Source organism: Cuculus canorus, chromosome 3, assembly GCF_017976375.1.
Source record: "Cuculus canorus isolate bCucCan1 chromosome 3, bCucCan1.pri, whole genome shotgun sequence".
Classification (NCBI taxonomy): Eukaryota; Metazoa; Chordata; class Aves; order Cuculiformes; family Cuculidae; genus Cuculus; species Cuculus canorus.
Window position 1 is genome coordinate 47,990,818 of NC_071403.1, and position 20,957 is coordinate 48,011,774.

At 40.7% G+C, this 20,957-nt stretch overlaps 1 protein-coding gene across 2 annotated transcripts in view; it reads right to left on the reverse strand.

The window, feature by feature from the left end:
* Positions 1–8,850, reverse strand: part of SNX9 (sorting nexin 9) — a 57,336-nt gene extending 48,486 nt beyond the window's left edge. Inside the window, exon 1 of one of the 2 annotated variants that reach the window (XM_009570353.2) lies at positions 8,700–8,850. In XM_009570353.2, the coding sequence (XP_009568648.2) occupies positions 8,700–8,711 (12 nt within the window). In that variant the 5' untranslated portion in view covers positions 8,712–8,850. The remainder of the gene's footprint in view (positions 1–8,699) is intronic. The other variant, XM_009570352.2, reaches the window with a different exon arrangement.
* Between the last annotated feature and the right edge of the window lie 12,107 nt (positions 8,851–20,957).

Below are 20,957 nucleotides of genomic sequence, written 5' to 3' on the forward strand. Positions count from 1 at the left end.
AATAAAACTTGACCTGCCAAATTAATATAGTATAACTATTCTATTCTGTAAGTCCCAAACACTGGTAATATTGACAGGAAAACAAGTGCTCAATAGCATGCTAGCTGAAGACAGCTGGGAAGGGATCTAAAAGGCAGCTAAACAGATCATCAAGATGGAATTCTACTAAATTCTCTGTCACTGAAGTGACTGACATTAGTCAATACACTAATGTTTTGGGATCTCTTAGCCCATTTTATAAATGCTACTTTATGAAAGCCCAATAATTGAATCATTTCTGTGTTTACTCTTATTTTATGAAGACAAATGAGGAAACTATATCAATGAAAATGTACTACTATTTTATCAGATGAAGCTTCTTTACTCTAGAAACGGGCAAAGTTCAAGTATTACGGGTTCTAACATACCCAAGCCTACAGCTATTTTAAGTTTTTCTGTTGACAGTGTAGAAAAGTACAAGACCCTGTAAAGTCACAAACTGGGCACGCTAAACAACAGTGCAAATAAGCAAAGCTCAGCCATTAGACCAGGTCAGGGAACACCCAGCAGGGGAATTGCATATTAGTCACCTGCAATTTAATGCAATATGCACACCAGCGGTATTGCACTATTCCACTTTAAGTACAAAAAACCACAAACAAACAGAAAAAGAAGAAGAGGAGAGGGAAAAAAAAAAAAAGAAAAGAAAAAGAATCCCTGGACCAAAGCCTAAAAAAAAAAGACATAATGAATGACGGAACTGGAGTAAGTCATACAATATTTAAAGTTTCTCCTCTAGAAGTCTCCATCTTCCATTATCTAGGAATTGATTTAAATTGGACAACATACAAATTTTTCCTGTACCAGCAACCTTCATAGTGACAGAAAGCATCAAAAAAGTCAGAAGTTTGCACTGCTGCTTCCATACAAATTGCTAGAAAATTTGGCAGCTTGACAGAATGTAACAGCTATTGATATAAAAATTACAATTCAGCAACCATATACAAACTTCCAAGAACATGGTCTAGTTATTTGCAGCAGGAAAGTTGTTTAATTTTGTATTCCACAAGCAGCCATTTTCAGAAGACAAATTTAGGGCTATTAATGGAAGAAATTACAGTACTGCTGCTGAAAGAACTGTGCTATAACTAGCTAAGCATTAAGATACAGTATGTTATCATATGTTACTGCAATATTCAATTACTGAACTAAATCTACACACACACCTCCCCAAAGAATTAATGCAGCGGAGGAAATAAAACATTTAAGCTTAATCCTCAAATCTGATGAAGTTGCAGGACAAAATGACACACCTTATCAACTATGGCCTTACTGATGCAGAAAAACGAATTGTATAGGGCCTATAGGGGAATCCCAGGATTTAAATTGGAACCAGAGGAACAATAAGTGCAATAGCCTTATATCAGTCATCTTTCCTTTTGAAACAGCCCATAAAATCACGACAAAGAAAAAAAAATACTCACATAGAAGAGAGAACAAGTTCAAAGCCAGTCTAAAAGGATTTTTATAGTTATTCTTGAAAATTAGCCATTCTGTTGTACCAGCCAGAAAAACAAACATTTTGCTTGAATTCAACTGGAATTCAGAGGACAACTTATTTTTGCTCTGCAGTCTCAGAAGGCCAGGAAAAGCAAAGCAAGTTCAAAACCTACTGTGTATAAACAGAGATACCATATGAATACACAAAATAAAAGCACAACAGCTCCTTTGCCAAGGAGGAGCAGATGGCAATTCAGAGCAGAAGTCAGCAACACAACGATAAATCCTAAGAAAATTTCTGAACAAGTTGTACACCAGTCCCACTATGTGGCACTGACTGATTTTACCTGGGCAAGTCCTGCTGGCAGAAACCCAGGTCAGGCACAACTGCCCATGCCCAGAAGCAGCTGTTTTGCTTCAACTCCCAAAGGACATCACTCAAGCAGCACTGCCTACTTTCCTACCACCCCCTCCTCCTTCCAAACCACCTATTTTGCACATTGGAAACCCCTCCTGTCCAGTGGTTTCCTTTAAGGGGCAGGGCTGTTCTAAAACACAGGAGGAAATCAGAGTTTTTGCCAACAAAAATACTGTTCACATGCACAGAGTCGCTGGTTGGACTTTACCCAGCATGCTTACAGCGAGCACATACCTGCTTATTAGCAGTGACTAGGACAGCTCACATGCCTGTCATACCATGCCATGTCCTGGATGTCCCCTCACAACTACACAACAGCTGGATCAGCCCGCATAAAGGCAGCTCCCTACAAGAAGAGCTGTCCTTCGTGCCCTTCTCTTCTTACTGCAAGTCTCACAGAGGACCATCTGTCAAAGTTAAGTGATTCTGGTCTTAATCACCTTTTTTTTTTCCTGATGGAGGTTTCTTACCCATATAAAGCTCAATTAGAACGACTGCTTTGGAAAAGAACCATAAGGCTCAGAATTTAAATTAAATATTCCAAGTAAGTAATACGCATATGTTTTTTTCTCTTCAGTAGCACTTAATTTTGCTCACTGGACTAGTACAAGACTGCTTTGTACTTTTTAACTTTGTGTTAGTTGGGAAGTTGCTTTCCAATCACAAATTGCAGAGAAAGCAGGAGCACAGCTAAAGAAAGTAAAAGCACAAGCTCTGGGTTTTGCTCCCCCTCCAACGAATTTTAAAGTGAATTTGAATGACCTTATAATTGTAAAACATGCTTTGAAATAGAGGGGGATTAGCTTTAAATGTCGAACACTGCAATAGTTATTTACTTTAAAGAATTCCAGATATCTAAATGTCTGCAGTGCTGGCACTTCCACTGTTTTACAGTGTCCATTACCTGCTTTTCTAATGTTTTGCAAGATTGCTTCTAACACCACTAATGCTGCAATTGCTCGTAAATGTAACACAGAATGGGACCGGTATATTCAAAACAGCAAAGTTCTCATATCATTTTCCCTTTGTAATCTCTGTAAACTCTTGAATTTGTCAGACACCCTAATCAAATAAGAGGTTTTTATAAGCAGAAGAACGTGTGGATAATTAATATTTCTGTAGGCTTTTCAAGACATGAAAATGAGACGTTCAAAAAGAGGAAGGAAATTCATGGAGGAAAACCTTGAAAGAATGGAGTAAAATAAATCTTTGCTACAAACCCATATCTAACTGTAAGGACTCCTTGATGAAATAATACCAATATACAGAGAAATTCTACCAGAGTGAAAATCTAAATCTCTGAGCCTATAAATCAGATGAAGATTATGATATCTGATATCAGACTTCCTTCTCTTTAGTTACTGTAATCATGTTTTGAATTATGACCTCTGGTAATAAGTCACTGATGACTCAATGCCCAGCTGCTTAAAATAAGTCTGAAAAACTGAGTCAGAGGAATCATTACCCAAGCATAGCATCATCTAGAACATCACTAGCTCGCCAGCTTCCCAGTACAGAAACAGGCTGGCAAATGAGAAGCTTTGCACAAGTAACTGCTGCAATGTAACATATCCCACTTATCACTGATCTTTTAAAACGGAGATCAGAAAGAAAGACAAAAGAACAGAAAACCTTAATAAAATAAGGCTCCATCAGTTCTCCTGCTCAACCTAATATCTCAAATCATCAATATGTCAATCTGTGCCAAGTTTGCATTACCAAACATTTTCACGTTCTCTAGTCATCTTGTTGCCTGTTAAAAAAAAAACCAAACCACCACATCAAAATAATCCAGGAAGTCCCAGTAAGTATTTTTACATCTACTTAATAATAGCTTTAAAAAAAACCCCACACAATTCTTCATATGATTAAGATCATAAAATCGGAACTATAACTTCATCTAATTACGTTTGTTCCATCGCATCCTACATATTTAAATCAACCATAATATCATTCTTTGTATCACATATTGCTTTGCTGAATTTAAATAATGGAACATGCTGAATGGGTTATGAAGTGATCTGCACAGTGAAGTTCATCCCAACTCACAGATGTATTAAAATTTATTAACTGAATATTCTCTTAAGATGTCATTTCCTAGAAAAGTCTACTTTCAAAGTTATGACAATACAGAAGGCAGACTTAGAGCACATAAAATTTGGATATTTTAGAGGATTTACCAGAGAGGGATGCTTCACTTCCCAGCTCCAAATCAGAACAAAGAATTGTTTCTGCCTGATTCATAATGCAAACATACAAACAGCTTCGTGACGGTACAAAGCAAAATGGGAGACTTTGGGGGAGCCTTACAAAAGCAACAGAAAATAAATAAGAAAGATGAAAGGAGTGATACACACTTAAGAAAAAAGAATCTTTATTTGAAATCTAACGTGTTGTTGTTTTTTCCAACCTGAAATTTTCATAGATACTTCACGATCTTCCTTCACCACAATTACAAGAACCATGCCAACTTCAACTGTACCTGCTTAGTGACTTTCACAAGAGATAATCCACTGTGATTAGGCAGACAAAAAAACTTGAATATTCCTGTATTTTAGAAGTATTGCTTAGCTATACCTTCTTTCAAGAACAGAATATTCAGTCTAAGCTTTCAAAGGGACTTCTTCCCACAAAAAATGGCCCAGTCCTACAAACAGAACCAGATAAATGACTTCTTAAAGTAGATAAACCATTGAACAATCAAGAACATAAAGGTGGGATACAGGTGTCCCTGAGCTTACAAAGAAGAGATTGTTGCTAATGACACTGAGAGGGGCCTAACCATAGGAAGCTTATAAAAAACCTGTCCTGTGAAACACCTAGCTTGTGAAAGTAATGTCACCAACTTAAACAGTGTTACTCCTACAAATCAGCATTTATCAGCTCCCAATTCCAACATGAACTTTTAAATTAAAACTCTCATTGCACATTAGCAGCACAGGTTCCAGTCTTGACCATCAGTGTGCATGTAACCTATCAACTTCTCTTAATATCACCGCCTCCTTCTGAAATTGGGACTTTGGAAATCGCAAACCAGCCTCTTCAAGAGCAGAACTTGCCTAAATTTTCAATTAATAACTCTAAAAATAGACTGAGGTAGAGAGCAAATTATTTAAAAGCCAGCATATCACTTCCTGACATTTCTAGCTCTCTCTGTTCAATGAAACTCTAAAACAAAAGAAAGGGCATGAGTAAAGCTGGGATTGGCAAACTCTAGAGGGGAAAGCAGAGAAAAGGCCAAAGAAGTCAAGAAGGAACAAACGGAAGAATGAGAATCTCATCCATGGCCTTTGCCAGCAACTGTCATAGAAACCCGCTTACAACATTGCATTTTCCTTGTCACTGTGTTTTGAAAATTTTTTAAGCTTTATCCTTTTAGGCTCAGGCACTTTTTGCCTTCTTTTGTAATGCACAGTTAACAATAAGGAATTGGTAAACTCAACTATGTTTCTGAAGGAAGCATCCAAAATGAAGTATCTGGCTTAAGCCTCAGTTCTTAAACATGGATATGAAATTGCCTACCTCTGAAGTCAGGTTCAGCTAAACTAAAAACTTTGCAAGTTAGCAACTCCTAAACAATGGTTTTTTGGTTTGATTTTTTTCATTTGCTTCAGGTTTTAAAACATGTGACCTTCAGTGAGCCTTTAGGGAAACACAAAATCCACTGCCAAGTTACACTAAGAATCTAGCCAACCAAAAAGCTGACATCAGACATCGCAGATCCTTCATTTCCTATTTATATTTCCACACTTCACCATCGAAGTGTCCCCCTCCCCACTTTGCCACCCCATCCAACCTTCTGTATCAGCACTGAGCAAACTTTCAGCAACTGTAAATTCCCAGAACTGGAGAAAAGAGCTCCACTGGTTCCATGCAGTTTATCTTTTGTTATTTCAGCAACTTGCAGTAGCTCAAAGACAGGCTTGACAAGCATTGTAACCAACTCTTGAGATGTACGCACACCACAGGTCTATGAACATGGAAGAAGAGAAGGAGCAATCGTGACTGCTAGCTCAGCTTGCAGCATCAGACACAGCTTCCACAGTACGTAGGGCCTACAGCCAACTTTGGCTTTCAACAAGAAACTACCTACCAAGTTGCCAGTTGACAAATATGGTAGGAAAACATTACTAAAGGCTTTTTACATGAAAATAATAGCCTTTTCTCATAAAACATTCTATTATTTCAGTAAGAAATCCAGCGAGTTTGAACAATACAGTGAAGAGCCAGCAGATAACATGACTGTAGACCATATCTTCATACCCAAAAACTCTAGGAACTTAATTGCTGTGGTTTATCTAAGTGGGAGGCAAGAAAACTGGCCAGGGTCTACAAATTAGCTGTGGAAGAAATCCCTACTTCCCTCCCACTCTGCAGGAAACCTAACACTTTTATACAAGCATTTGAAAATCTTGTAGACAAAAGGATAAAACTGGAAACAGAAGCTGGTCAAATTCAGAGTCACAATAAAGACGCAACAACAACAAGAGAGTTGATAGTTTAAAAAAAGACAGACAGACTGCACTTTCCATCACTGAAAGCATTCAAATCAAGACCAAATTTTTTCCCCCACCCCTCTTCGGAAAGTATACTCTAGTTTAAATGGAAATTAATTCCGGAAGCACTAAAAGCCCATACAATGCAGGCCAGGCATTGTCAGTTGCTTCTACCAGCTATAGAGGACTCTAGATTAAAGTTTGAGAAATTCACACTCCAGATGACTAATTATAGTTTAGTTTTGTTAACATTTTCACATACAATACAAATACACTTCACATATTTCTTTAAAAAATAGGCTGTTTTGGAAGGAGTGGAGGCAGAAGGCGAGAAGTTTGTTTACAATTTAAAAAACAAAATTTCTTTTCCAAGTGAAATGGTGACTGGTTAGTTGGCTAAGCTCCTAAAAACTGTTTCTTGAGCCAGTTACTCTATTACACTGTCTGAAAAATGTATCCTTTACTATAGCTGACATTTGCACAAATTTAACAAATTAAAACCTGAAACAGGGCAAATCGCAGAGAGGGACCTATTTCCTGAGTGAAGCTCACAGAAAATAAATTAAGTTTCTCTTCAGTACTGCTCTGCTACCTGCACACAAAATATCAAGTCTTCGCTGACGATCACTTCCCAATTGTAATCTTCAAATTAAAGTAAATTACCATAACTTGCAACACACAGAATGAAAAAACTTGCACTGCCATGGCAGTTCTGGTTAGGAAGTTAGAAATCACACACTATTCAAACGGGTTTTGCACATGACCAGCCTGGGATACTGTGTATTACGTAGCTTATTTGTACATGGAAGAAATGTTTTTATTCTCGCTACTCACAATAGTTGGGTTCATTATATTTTATTCATACACACATCCCACATATCAGCAAAAACCACCAATACTAAAACTGGGTCCATCAACAATATTTTAAACCCTCAACAGCACATAAATATCACTATCTTAACATTTTTTGAACTGCCTAAGTGACTTTGAAGCCTAAACCAAACTTCCCTGTGCTTCTAAAAAAGTTTTGTAAAACATAAGTAACTAGCAACTCATAGGGTTACAGAGACAGCTATTTATACATTGAATTTGACATGCTCAAGATGCAGAATTTCTCCAAGACAGGCTGACAGAATTGGGGTTTTTCAGCCTGGAGAAGGCTCCAAGATCTTACAGTGACTTTCCAGTACCTGAAGGGGCTACAGGAAAGCTGGGGAGGGACAGTTCACAAAGGCTTGTAGTGACAGGACTAGTGGCAATGGGTATAAACTGGAAAGAGGCAGATTGAGACTAGACATAAGGAAGAATTTCTTCACCATGAGAGCGGTGAGGCACTGGCACAGGCTGCCCAGGGAAGCTGTGGCTGCCTCATCCCTGGAGGCGTTCAAGCCCAGGCTGGATGGGGCCTTGGGCAGCCTGATCCAGTGGGGTTGGAACTGGATGATCTTTAAGGTCCCTTCCAACCCAAACTATTCTATGATTCTGAGAAACGCCGCAGTAAAAGGAGCTTTTTAAACTGCCGGCCAAGTTCATGGAATCAGGTGACTCAAAGCATCGCTTCAAATTCCAAAAATGCCTTCTTGACGCGTCGACAACTTACAGATGACAGTTTACTAGTGGATGGATACTGATCTAGTGGGGGCTGTCTCTCCCCATGGCAAGGGGGTTGCAACTGCATGATCTCTGAGGTCCCTTCAGACCCAAACTATTCTATGTTCACTCACACCCCCGCAAGCCGAGATACTTTCACACCTCAATATAGTAAACAAACCGCTAAATTAGAAAGAGACCGGTTTCAGGTAGGGGTGGGTTGATTTTTGACTCCACTGGAGCCTTCACAGCAGATACTGTTAAAGAAACTCAACCAAGTAATTTCACTTCCTACTTTTGTTTTGGTTTTGGAACAAATCAGACCCTACTGCTCACAGGGCTCTTCCCACGGACTCTGGGGCTCGGAAAACACCCGCACCCTCCGGTCTTTGACTGCCTGCATGGGGGCAGGGGGGATAGCCGGGACGCGACTGCGGGTCCGGGCCGACCCGACTACCACCCCCCCCCACCCCAGGTCCCAGAGGGCCCGCAGGCCTTTCCCCAGCTCGGGAGAAGAGGGACAGAAGCAGCAGAACGGCTTTTCGTCGCTGCATTCGCTGCGGACGAGGCAGAAACAAAGCACACGCACCCACCCACCCCAACCACGTGGCAGAGACCCCCGACTCCCCAACCCCGTGACCGGGGACCCTCAAACCACGTGACGCGCGGACCCCCCGCGGAGGCGCAGGGTTCCCCCCCGCCCAGGCGCTGCTCACCTTGGCGGCCATGGCGCTGCGGGGCGGCCGCTCTGCCCTTTCCCCGCCCGCTTTGGTGCCGTGCGGACCGCCCGCCGCTGCCACCGCCCCCTGGGGACTGCTGGGCGGCTCCACAGCCGAGACGAGGCGCTAGGGCGGGAGTGGATGGAGCCGCACGGCTCTGCTGTTCCCTCCCCGACACGCCTCTTCCCCTTCTGTCCCCACCCTCAAGGAGACCCGAGTTGGGTCCTGCCCCCTCAGTGGCTTCGCTTTGTAACCGGTTTGGCTTCGCGTTCCCGTGCGTGGAGTGGTGGGGAGCGCTTTGGATGCCCAGGGGGACAGGACCTGAAGAAAGACATTGTCCCTGGGTTGCTTTAGAACAGGAATAGCGAAGCAACTGTATGGCGAGCAGAGTTCTTTTTTTCTGCGAGCAAACTTCTTTTTCCTTGGCCGGGCTCCATCAGCAGCTGTGTATAGAATCATGGAATCACTAGGTTGGAAAATACCTTGCAGATCATCAAGTCCAACCGTACCTGTCCACTACTAAACCGTGTCCCCAAGCACCTCATCTACCTGCTTTTTAAACACCTCCGGGGATTGGGCACTCAACCACCTCCCTGAGCAGCCTGTGCCAGTGTTTGATAACCCTTTCGGAGAAGAAATTTTTCCAAATGTCCAATCTAAAATTCCCTTGATGCAGCTTGAGGCCATCCCCCCTTATCCTATCCCCTGTCACTTGGCAGAAGAGACCAACACCCACCTCTCTGCAAACTCCTTTCGGTTAGTTGTGGAGAGCAATAAGGCCTCCCCTCAGCCTCTTCTTCTCCAGGCTAAACAACCCCAGCTCCCTCAGTTGCTCCTCGTAAGACTTGTTCTCCAGCCCCTTCACCCGTTTTGTTAGCAGGATGTGCTCCCTGACATCCTGTTTCAGCCGGGATTTGGGGTACAGCAGTGACTGACAACAGAGGATAACACCGAGGTCAGGGTCAGTAGCGTTCCTGTTGGGTGCTCCATCACCGTCTCATAAAAACTGTGGCCCTACCCAATTATCCAGCCTGTGGGAGAGACACGATGTGAGGTTGAAATGAAAGGAATGGGAAAATCCAGCAGCAGTGATCATGCAAGGCACTGCACCGTCTGAAAAGCGCAACTTTTCATCTGTATAGTGGTTGGCCTGGAATCAGGAAATGTTTCCTTTCTGCAGAAGGAAATATGCGGTGTAATTGTCAAGACAACCAAGACAACTGTTCTAAGAGGCAGGTAGGTTGTTGGGAGGCTGTTGGAGTTGATCTAATGCGTAAGCATTTGGTAGGGTATAAGTCAAGTGCTCTGGGTGGAGCTTATCTGCTTTTGAACACAGTTGGCTTGTTATTCACTTTGTACTAAAGCCCCCGTGTGTGTTGTATTACACATCTCCACCCAGAAAAAAACAGTAACAGAAGGAGATCCCTGGACTCAGCACAAAACTGATCTTTTTTTTTTTTTTTCCTAATGTTCTCTCTACAGATTTCTATGAAGTCTGTATTATTGCAGTTAACTTGTCTGCAGGACATTCCCAGGAACACCTGCTGCAGCAGAGTTCAGGGAGACGAGATCTGTTGTAGAGCCTCATCAAATGAAAAGCTCTTGCCAGCAGCACTATGCTATTTATTTAATTAAAGACGGACAGTGAGAAAAGGACATGGAAAACATTTGCTAAATACTCTTCTCTGCTGGGCAAGATTAGAGCTTCAAGATCATGAAAATGAACTTGGACGGCTTATGCAAGCTTGGTGGAGAATGATAAAGAAAAAGTAAGGTTATTCAGATAACTTTCAAGGTGAAAACCATGTGGAGAAGGAACTATGGTTTGCGTTTCTAAGCGGCTGTCCTTAGGAGCTCCTTCAGGTGGTGTACCTTGGATTTCTCCTTGCTGGCAGGCTCTGCCTTTAGCATTACCTAGGTGTGTGTGGGGTGTGTGTTACTCAAGTGGCCCTGAGGCATTTGTCACAGCTGTGGAGGAATTTTAAGGAGAAATTTTTATCTTTATTGGCAACAACTTTGCAAATGGAGCAGCCTGTCAGATACACATATTTCCAAAGTCTTTGCAGCAGGCGTACTGAAACTATATTGTCCTAAATATTTCTTTTCAGGGTGTTAAAGTAAGAATTTTGTTTGGTTTTTTTTTTTTTTTTTGGTTGGGAGGGTGTCAATGTGGTGTGCATGATAACATCAGTTCCACACTACGTTCTTTTACCTGGCTCATGCATTTACATATCTAACTAGATTAACCATGACTAGGGAGCAATTATAAAAACATTTCAAACTCTTCGGACTACTTTTAATTGTCATGCTTATCTTAATCACTGGATACACCTCTTGTTTTAAGAAGGGGTAGAGATTTCACATTTCAAAAGCCTTAAAATTAGCTCTTTAAGAAATGTTTAAGCCATGACTTAGTTTATGAATCAAAAACTTAGTTGCAGTGTATTCTTCATCTTCAGAAGTCAAATCCTCCTGGCCTCACCTACCTCTGCCCAAGAGGTTCTTTAGCAGTTGTTTTTCCTCTCAGCAGACCAGCTAATTGGTAGTGCTATATATATGGTCATATTTGAGCTAGGATACTTGTCATGCATATGTGTCACATATGTGTTGGTTTGCCTTTGGATTTTTTGCTCATAGTTTATATTCATTTGGGTTTCAATGCAAGGGCTGCTGCGGTCAATAGGTTCTGAAGTCAACATTCCTGAAAAATAAACCACAGTTTAGTTAAAAAAAATATTTTAAAAGGTATAGATGGTCCTGTTTTGCTGTTTGCTAGCTTTAGCCAAAGTGACATACCTTTAGCACTAGTGAGTTTTACGGCTACTGACCTTTTCCATCTGGACTGCTGACTGCCTGTGGCTTATTTCCATTTTTTCCTGTCGTAGTGGAAGGGCTCTGCCTGCTGCCATATCGTGCTGTCTCAGGGGACTACAGTCTCAACAAGCAAAGCAACAGAAAGAGGAGTGTGATCTGCTATGTACTTCAATTAAATGTACATCTATGACAAGATCTTGTGATCATTAAGAAGCTAAGGATTGCACCCATACTGTTTTCCAACACACAGATTGCTAATTGTACTAAAGACTTCACTATTCCTTGCAATCACTTCTAGATAATTGTCTAGTTATTCATCCTTACAGAGTAGCTCATAGAGGAGAAAGCTACAGAAGGCTGCAGGACTAACCTGAGAGATTTGAGCTGTTTTGCTATGGTTTCTGAGCTTTTACAGAGGGGAGTGGTGGCACTTGAGTCTGCCAGCATAGCACGAGGCTGTACTTTATGTAATGAAAGCAGGAACAACACTGAATGTAGACCTATAGGCGTTTAGCATATATTGCGTTTACATACAAATTAACAACACAAACAGTATCAAACCATCATAAGGCACACTTTTCTCTACATTCTGATAGCAGTCATGCAAAGCTACACACTCTATGGATAAATGCTGTTTGTCACGAGTGCATGCTTTTTACTGTAAATAAACTAATTTAGGTGCTGTCCTTTATAAAACTAAAAATTATCATTTTACTGACCAACATGGATCTCAAATATGTTGTATTTCTGGTTTAATGTTTGCTCTCCAGCACTCTAGTATGCAGCATTCATTCACATATTTTTCCCCATGATACAGACAGAGGTTTTGGAGTAATGCAATTCTGAGTTTTCAGAGTGCTTGTCTTCTTCCTATTCTAACAGTTTTATTACTTCATTACATCTCTGTATGTTTTCATCCTGGAAATTTGGGAGATTTTGGGATCTGTAACTGACTGTGTTTTCATACACAACAAATTCAGCCCTGTGGTATTAATATGTTGAGGTCACCAAAAGACTAAAGCAGGCCTTAACATCCTTTACTTCTTAAATCTTGTTTTGAGGCAGTTTCCTTTAGAAATAATTGACAATGAAATTACTTCATAGAAAGAAGTTGCTGATCAGCAGCCCCTTAGCATTCATGAGCCCATCTTTAATGAATGGAGGTCAAGGTGACAAAAACTGCTCCAGAGCAAATGCAAACCAATATTCATTTCCAGGAGTTATTATTCATCTGTGTTTTCTCTAGTAGGGTTAAGATGTCCTGCAGCTAGAGGAAGAGTTATGAAACCTGTTTCTAGTGCACATATCTTTCTCTCTTGTGTCAACCCATGTTAGATCTCTGGTGAATAAAGTATCTTCTAGCCCAGACAAGCCCAAAAGGGAATAAAGAGGAGAAAGTAAAAGCTTTCATGAATTTCATTGTACTTATAACTAGATACAGTCCTTTTGTATAGTTTTTTCTGTCTTGAGGAAGGAGGTTGGAATCTTGAGGTCTTTTTTACCCTACTTTTTTGTTTTTTGCACATTGTAGCCAATAAAGATTATGGTACCCTAGAAAAGAGATAATAATGTACCACAGAAGAAAAAGCAAAGCCTGTGGCTAGATGAAGGGCTACAAAAGAGTCTTTGTAGGCTGCATACCTTACATTGCTGCTGAGGAAATTATGGGACTGTGGGCAGGTCAGAAAATTTCAAGTATCTATGAATTTTTTTGTAATCACTGCCTCAGATTAGGTTTTGCAAAAAAAAAAAAACAAAACAGTTTTCTTTGGTTGCAGGGCACAGCACCATTCATTAGTAGGAGTATTAAGTAGTTGGCAGTTCCAGGATATGTGATAGGAGTAGGTATTCAAATATTTTTGAAAAAGTCACAAGATCAGTAAATTTAATTAAACATTTATTACCAATGCTAAAATAAAAATTATACCTTAGGGATTTAAGTGCTTCATCTCTTTCTGCATATGAGTACCAAGATGTTCAAACTATCTGATACTTATTTTCTTCGGATTACCAGAAACAACCCTAGAGGTAGCTCTGCCTACTCTGGAAAGGCAGATGTCCAATAATCTGCATATTTCCTGGAAATCTGATCCTTACACTGCGGTTAAAGAGAGGAGACAGAGGGGAGTAAATTTTGCATGTCCCTTTTCCAGAGTACAGGTTTTCTTATTTTTTTGGTAGGGGGAAAATTTCGAAGCTTGCTTTGATGAGTAACTCAAAATGCATTCTGTAAACCAAGAGTTCCCCTTTAAGTTTATGGAATATTCTTGCCCAAACTGTTTGAACTGAAGGGAGACCTAGCAGATGCAGCGCTCAGTCATGTGTCCTGCTTGTGGTTAGCCACACAAAGCCATTTTTTTCAGATGCTAAACTCTGTGTTTTTTTCTTTTTCTTTTCTTTTTTAAGAAGAAAGACTGCACACAGCTGCTCTTGACATCAAAAACAGTCACTGAAGAAATAAAAAACCATGATGCTATCCAACTAATAGCTGACATTTAGAGTCAATTGCAGTGAGTTTACATAAGAAATGCTGAGGATAAAATAAGGACCTGCTGTACCACAAAGTACATTTTCTCATTTACTTGAACCGCACCTTGTGAGGGGGTTCAAGTAAATGTGCATTTTTTCAGCGTATCACATAATTCAGATTGTCTCCAGTAATGTGTTTACCCAAAAGTTGTTGTTTATCAGGAGCTTGCTGGCATTTGCCTGTCATTGCTACATCAGTCCAAGGTTTTTACAGGAATAGAATATTGCTGTTGTTGCAGAAGCGAAAAGGATACTCCTTTAAAGTTATGATAACAAATGAAAGAGGAAATATGATCTGTAGTAGGACATTAAAAAAAAAAAGACAGAAGCCCCAAACCTCTTAAGCACTACGGTGAGCCGCAAAACCTACTAATATTTCTAATTTTGTTTTGTGAATCTTCTGTTTCCAAGCTTTGTTTTCCACCATCAGCATGCAGCATCCACCCATTTTTTCCCCCTCTTCAAGGTTCAAGCAGATGTTTTGGGGCACTGTGACTGCAAGATCTCTACCTGCCTGCTCTCCTTCCAGTTTTGAATTTATCACTTCACTAGGTTCCTTTGTCTGTGTTTTTCTCAGAGCATTTTTGGGGCTGAAGGAATTTATTTGGTACTTTAATTCCCAGGTAGCATGGTAAGTTTTCCTCCATAATATTATTGAGTTGGTTGCAAACCTGATCATTACTGTCCATGATTTTTCTCTCTGCAAGCATCCTGACTGATTTTTCCTGAATGCGAATTTAATTCTGGATATCCTACCAGAAATATTTCTGAGTCCCCTGAATATTTCCTCTGCAGCTGCCTTTGCACTCCTGACAGGTGAGCTACTCGAAGCCTTCCCTGCTACTGGCTGCTGTGGATGCTGGAGTGTGAGGTAGACCTGTACTATAGCTTATAACTTAATCATGGTGTGGCAGCAGTCCCTGGCCATCGTGATTGCAATCTACCCTTTGTGTGAAGGACTGTAATCACACTGACCATTTTGCCTGTGTTTCTAATAGCTGGAGTGTCTGTCATGCTTCCTAACCAGCTCTTTCTTGGCTTGCAGGGCAAGTTTGAAGCTCTACTTCCGTATCAGTCTGAGACTTCTTTTCCCTTGAGTGTTTAATTACAGTAAAATTGAAGAGAAGTGTTTCCTAGTACTTTTTCAGGCCTGCGGTGTTTCTGTGAAGAGGCAAGCCCTTGGCACCACAAAGCATCCGGAGCAGGTCATGCAGTTGCAACACATAAGACTTGGGGCCTTCCCTCATCCTGCTCCCCACCCTGGGTTTCTAACTTGCTGAGCTGTTTCCCCACAGAAACTCACCTTTGATTGCATCCCCCAGGCTGCTTCTTCCACTGCTAACTTCTTCACTGCTCCAGAGCAGTCCCCAGCCAAACCCTAGTGTGCTTTGGCTTTGACCCTAGCTGGCAACAACTTTTTGTGTTTTTTTTCTCAGGCTACAGCTGCTCAGAAGCTCCTCAAGGACAGATGATTTACATTCTCTTACATCTGGAAGAGAATGAAGAACAGACAGAGGTAACTTCTGCAAAAAGTTTGTTCACCCAGAGCTAAGAGAGATTCCCCGACCCAGACAAATCCGTTCACATATGTAGCCTATGCCCAATATGAAAGGCAGATACGTTTCCTTTAAACAAAGAGGACTGCTCCTTTAACTCAGCCATCAGAATATCCTGATCTGAGCCAGAAGGGATGTCTTCCATCTATGTAGATGCCTTTGTTCGCTCTGCACCAGCTGACTGCCTTGAAAGCCTCTGTGACCAAGTCTGAAGCGTTTTCCCCTGCAGCAGTCACTGCTGGCTCACCGCCCTCTATCAAATACCTCTGGCTGCATTACATCCTTGGGTTTTGTACTCTAGAGTAATTTTCTCTCACCTCTTTTTTTTTTTTTTTTGTAAGACGTCAAGTCCCCTTTATGAGTATTTTGTCTGAAGAGAAATCTTGACTTCTATGGTGTTTAATTACAGTGGAGGTGAGAAGGGACACTTCAATCTGTTTTCAATTGTGTTTCTCTGACACAATGCCTCCTACAGGTATCCCCATTAACTAGCAGTTTTTCCTTCAAGAGTCTTTCCAAAATAACTGACCCTGATAGCTGTTATTCCTACTAGTTGGCTTCTGGGACATGCATGCCAATAGACCATTCAGAGTAACCTAGTAACATTTATTATTTTTCCTACTTGCTTAGCAGAGTGCAGGTTTCACAGTGTCAAATAATTTGACTCTTACTGTCCTGTGGAAAAGTTAAACCAGCAGATTCTGCTGTGGGATTTCAGTAAGACGGCCAAGAGAGGAGTGGGGGTGCAGTCTTGTTTAAAAGCCCTGGTAGATGAATCGCTATGCAATGAAAGTCTCTCTTGGCTCAGTGACAACTTTTTATCAGCAGAGGGATATGGCCTGGCAGGGTCGCTGCTGCTGCTGCTGCACTTTGCTCTCTAAGGCTTATTCTCTGCTGCTAGTGGCATATGTGTGCGGGGAACCTGGCTACGTTAGGAGCTTAAGGTCATTTTAAAATAAAAGTTGAAACTGTACTATCTTTTCTGTATGTTGATATCAGCTTTGTGTTCCTATACCACAATTTGGCCACTCTCAATATACCTCTTGTGAAGAAAGTTATCTCTACTGATAAATGATACATTCCTGGTTAATTCAAATTGGTGTCTTATTGGCGAAGGAAGAAGAGAGCCATTTATTTTAATGTGCAATCCTTATGGCAGAACAGCTCCTGGGGTTGCCCATAACTTCAGCAGAAGGGCTTCTGGCAACCATTACTAATTCTCCTTTCTGATCCCATGTAGTCACAGAATCTCTGGAACTGGACCATTGTTATTGCCCTGAACATCGATCCATGAAGAATATATCTGAGCGAATACCAACAAAGCAGAACCAAGCGCCTACAGTACTCCTTTCATCACCAGAGATTCCAGAGGTTTGCCAGTCTTCTGTGACTGCAGGTAGGTCAAATGCAATCGTATACAGTGGTAAATCATCAGATTGCTCCCAGCCCCATTTTGGCCCAGGCTAACTAGTGCCCTGCTAAACTACTCATGGGGATAGTTTGAGAATGATAATGTTACCAAGACCACCCCCAATAGGCAGTTTGAGGCAGCAACACGGTTGTGGAGGCTGCGTTTACCGGCAAGGACATGAGCTGTGCCACCCCAATTAGCTTTGGTGTCTGAGAACATTTCCACACACATTTGATTTACTAGGGTATAAACTTAAGTTTACTAGTTTATACTAGTACATTCAGCCTATAATACTAGTGATCCTGGCTCTGACAACCCAGCAATAAGCTTAGGTTTAGACAAGGAGTAGAATAAAGTTCTTGAATAGTTGCCGAGTTTTTCAAGAGCGTAGGTAAAATCACTCACATCTTAGATGCTTTCCTGTTCAACTAGTTACATTCTGACTACCAGAAATTCCTCCAGATAATGCTGATTAACAGAGTTACTCCTTACCTTCCTCCATGACTATTTTTATTTGAGAGGCCATGTCGATTATTTTGCAACACCTGCTTTCTTTCACCAGAAAGGTGGCTGACACTTGTTGCTAGGCAAAACTAACTCTTCTCAAAAGCAAATTGTCTTCAAATCCTTTGAAAGTAGAACTTCAGAATACATTTTATTTCACCAATGTTGAATTATCTGACTCTGATTTTTATCAGATATCTAGTTTGTGTTTGGGATTATGATAGCGAGAGCTCCTGTTTTGCTATGCATTAATACATTCTCTGATGGATATCCTTCCATCAGATCTCCACTTCCCCACCACCTCATTTTCTCAGGAAGACATTCCTAGCCATTTCACTCTCTTCAGTTGCTTCATTGCCCCTCTCTGTACTCCTCCCAGCTTTATGGCCTGCTCTCTAGGACACTGTGAATGCAGCCAACAGGCAGATAAAGCCTTCCCTGAGTTATCAATAGTTATTGATTATTCACTATTGTATTCCTTATGCATCCCAATACCTTGCATGTGTGTGCCTTAAATAGCTTCCATATCAGTAGCTATTTGGGACAGTCCTTGCTTGGCTGAGAACCATGTCAGGCTATAAAACTTAGCAGAAAAGCTGGAATCAGTTTTTTTTGTTAGGGAGTAGAAAGGGAATAAGTGAGACTTGTCTAGCATGTAGTCTTTTGTCTAGTTTGAAAGACAAAACTGAAATTGGTGCTTATTCTATGGGTCTGATAGAGTCATTAGTTTGGAAAATAGTGTGTATAAACATGAAGAATCCTTTTGGACTGGGTGGAGATGCTTGGTTCAACAGATAAAATATTTTAGATTTGTGAATTGACGGATATAACATGAATTAAGGTTGATTCAAGGTTTCACAGACCAAGACTGACACAGGACTTTACTGGCAAAGTAAACATATGTCCTACAAAATGTCCTAGGCTAGAAAGCTAAAAAGAAATACTTACTAGCAGCTCTGCTTCCTTAGTAATTTGGAATTGCTGTTTGAAATGCTGTACATTTATTTCCAAACACATACAGTTCAGTAGATAAAAGTGTTCTTGCCAAAGCCTATGCAAAAAGCTAGAAAATTATTTTGTAAAGATATCTTCCTTTATAATAAATTACAAAGGAATAAATTTGTACTAATTTAAAAAGGAATACAGTTGTATTAAATTAGAAAGGAATACATTTGTATAAAATTACAAAGGAATATTAATTGTCACATTTTGGTTACAAAGCTTGACTTGGATAAACCAACACTTGAAATAACCTAAAATAGAGCTTTTCAGTCATTTCTTTGGTGAACTGAGCTTTGAGACCTGCATAATTGAGCAGGGAAAATCTGAAAAACTGATGCATAATTTGTTTTAACTAAGATGAGTTTCATAAATTTGCAGAGCCAGTTTTTAGAAGGTGCTGGGTTTTATTAAAAACACTGACACTAAGTTCTGCAAAACAAACAATGGTATTTCAGACTTTGACACAGTATTACATTTTTGTAAGAAAATGTCTCTGCCTGTAAGATTTTTTTGTCTTCTCAGCTTCAAATCCCTTGTAAACCAGAAATTGTCCCCAACACTCTTTCAAAACACATTCTTAGCTGAAATCTTTGAATCTGTGAATACTGTTGCTGGATTTACATTTTCAAAAGCTAACCCACTGATAGAACAGGACAGGAAAACTTAATGTGCAATTACTTAGATATAGGGCAGAAAAATATACTAGAGCTATAAAGGAAACCTTAATGTTCAGGCTACCAAAATACACAATTTATCAATAACGTTTAGTAAAAATGGGAGGTAGTCATAGTTCAGAAACAAGCAGATAATATGCATTTTGCGTAACAGAAGGGTAAGTCACAGCCTGATGGGAAAGGAAGAAAATGTTGATTCTTGACTATGAAACCTGGCATTTTGTCTTTGTTAAACAATGTCCTTATACTCCCATTGCATAGCACTTCCTTTTACATATGTTGGAAAGCAGGACAGGATGGGAGATGAGGTTACAGAAGATAGGAAGAAAGGCCGTATAATGCCAATTTTAAACAGAGGAAAAAGGGGGAAGCAGCTAATTACAGTCTTTTCAGTAGGAGGAAACCACTTGGAAGAGTTTTGGCCTTTTGGGAAAGACTGGGAGGTAGCTGTCAGGATGACTTTACAGTGGAGTGGTCCCAGCAGACAAAGAGCATCTGTCTAGGCGAGGAAAGGAGGTCACATTTAAAAGCAAGCTAGCTAGTGTAGAGGCAAAGACTGATCCTAATCTCTTAGATATGTTAAACCTGTTTTAAGTAGCATTTACCATTGGTTTGTTTTGAGGGTGAGGGTGTTAAGAGCATGTTAGCCCACATCTCCTTAAACATGACCTGTTTTCCTGATCTGGGCAGAGACAAAATGGATTTTGTTTTTCTTCCAAAGGGAAACAAACAACCAACCCCCTATCAGGCAAATATATGTGGGAAATGGGTAGGATTTCAGTTGAGCTTTTTAGTACTGTATTTCACAGAAGATTAATTAAAGATTACATTTTTTAAAAAGTGACCTGAGAGAGAGTTCTGCAGGAGGCCAAATGAGAGCACAGCTCAGAGATGATAATTTGGCCTTGACCGAAATAGTTCACATTTGAGAGGAAGTCTCCTGTTTGGAGCTTTGGAGAGAGCTTTACCAGGGCCGCTGAATGTCACAACATAGGATGGGCAGCCTAATAACTTTATACTGGCAGTCCGCTGCCCTTCTGCACTATCTTTCTTCTCAAGCTGCTAAGGTATTTTAGCTTACAGCACTCAGCAAGGAAGTGAAAGAATGCTGTTTCCTACTAGTTAAATCAAGAGCAGAGAAGTTACACACAAGATTTTGTAACCTTTGCTCAGATTGCTGATCACTAACTCACGTGTCTTACCCATAGCAGCCAGTGGGACAGTTTTAGTTGCTCATCAACATGAGTAAGGATAATACGACCCAGCCCAAATGCCTTATACACAACGTTATATGGGAAGTATGTGGAAGAGCCAGGAGTAGTCTCCTGATTCCAGCACCTCTGCTGATCAAACAGGTGGAAGTTCAACAGTATCAAAATATCAAAGTATCTACTGTAGTAAAATCTACTTGCAAGAGGTATCACATGAATAAAACAGCAGAAATAAGGCACCCATGGACAAGCATCATCCAAAATGGCATACCCTGAGCAGGAAATCACAATTCAGTCTACAAAGTCTTCTCTGTGACATAAGTGGTTTTATTGGGGAGAGGAGCTGGTCCCACAAACCATTCTATGCTACGCACCAGCCAGAGCAAGATTTTTTGGTGCAGATGTCAAGGGGCTGGAGGAAGAGAAGCCAGATGTCTGCCTGGATTTAAGGAGTTGAAATGTAGGTGGATGGAGTCTGCCTCTGAATAAAAGTTCTTGGTTCTGACCCTGGGAAGATCACCAATCAGGTCTATCAAGTAAACACAGCCTAACAG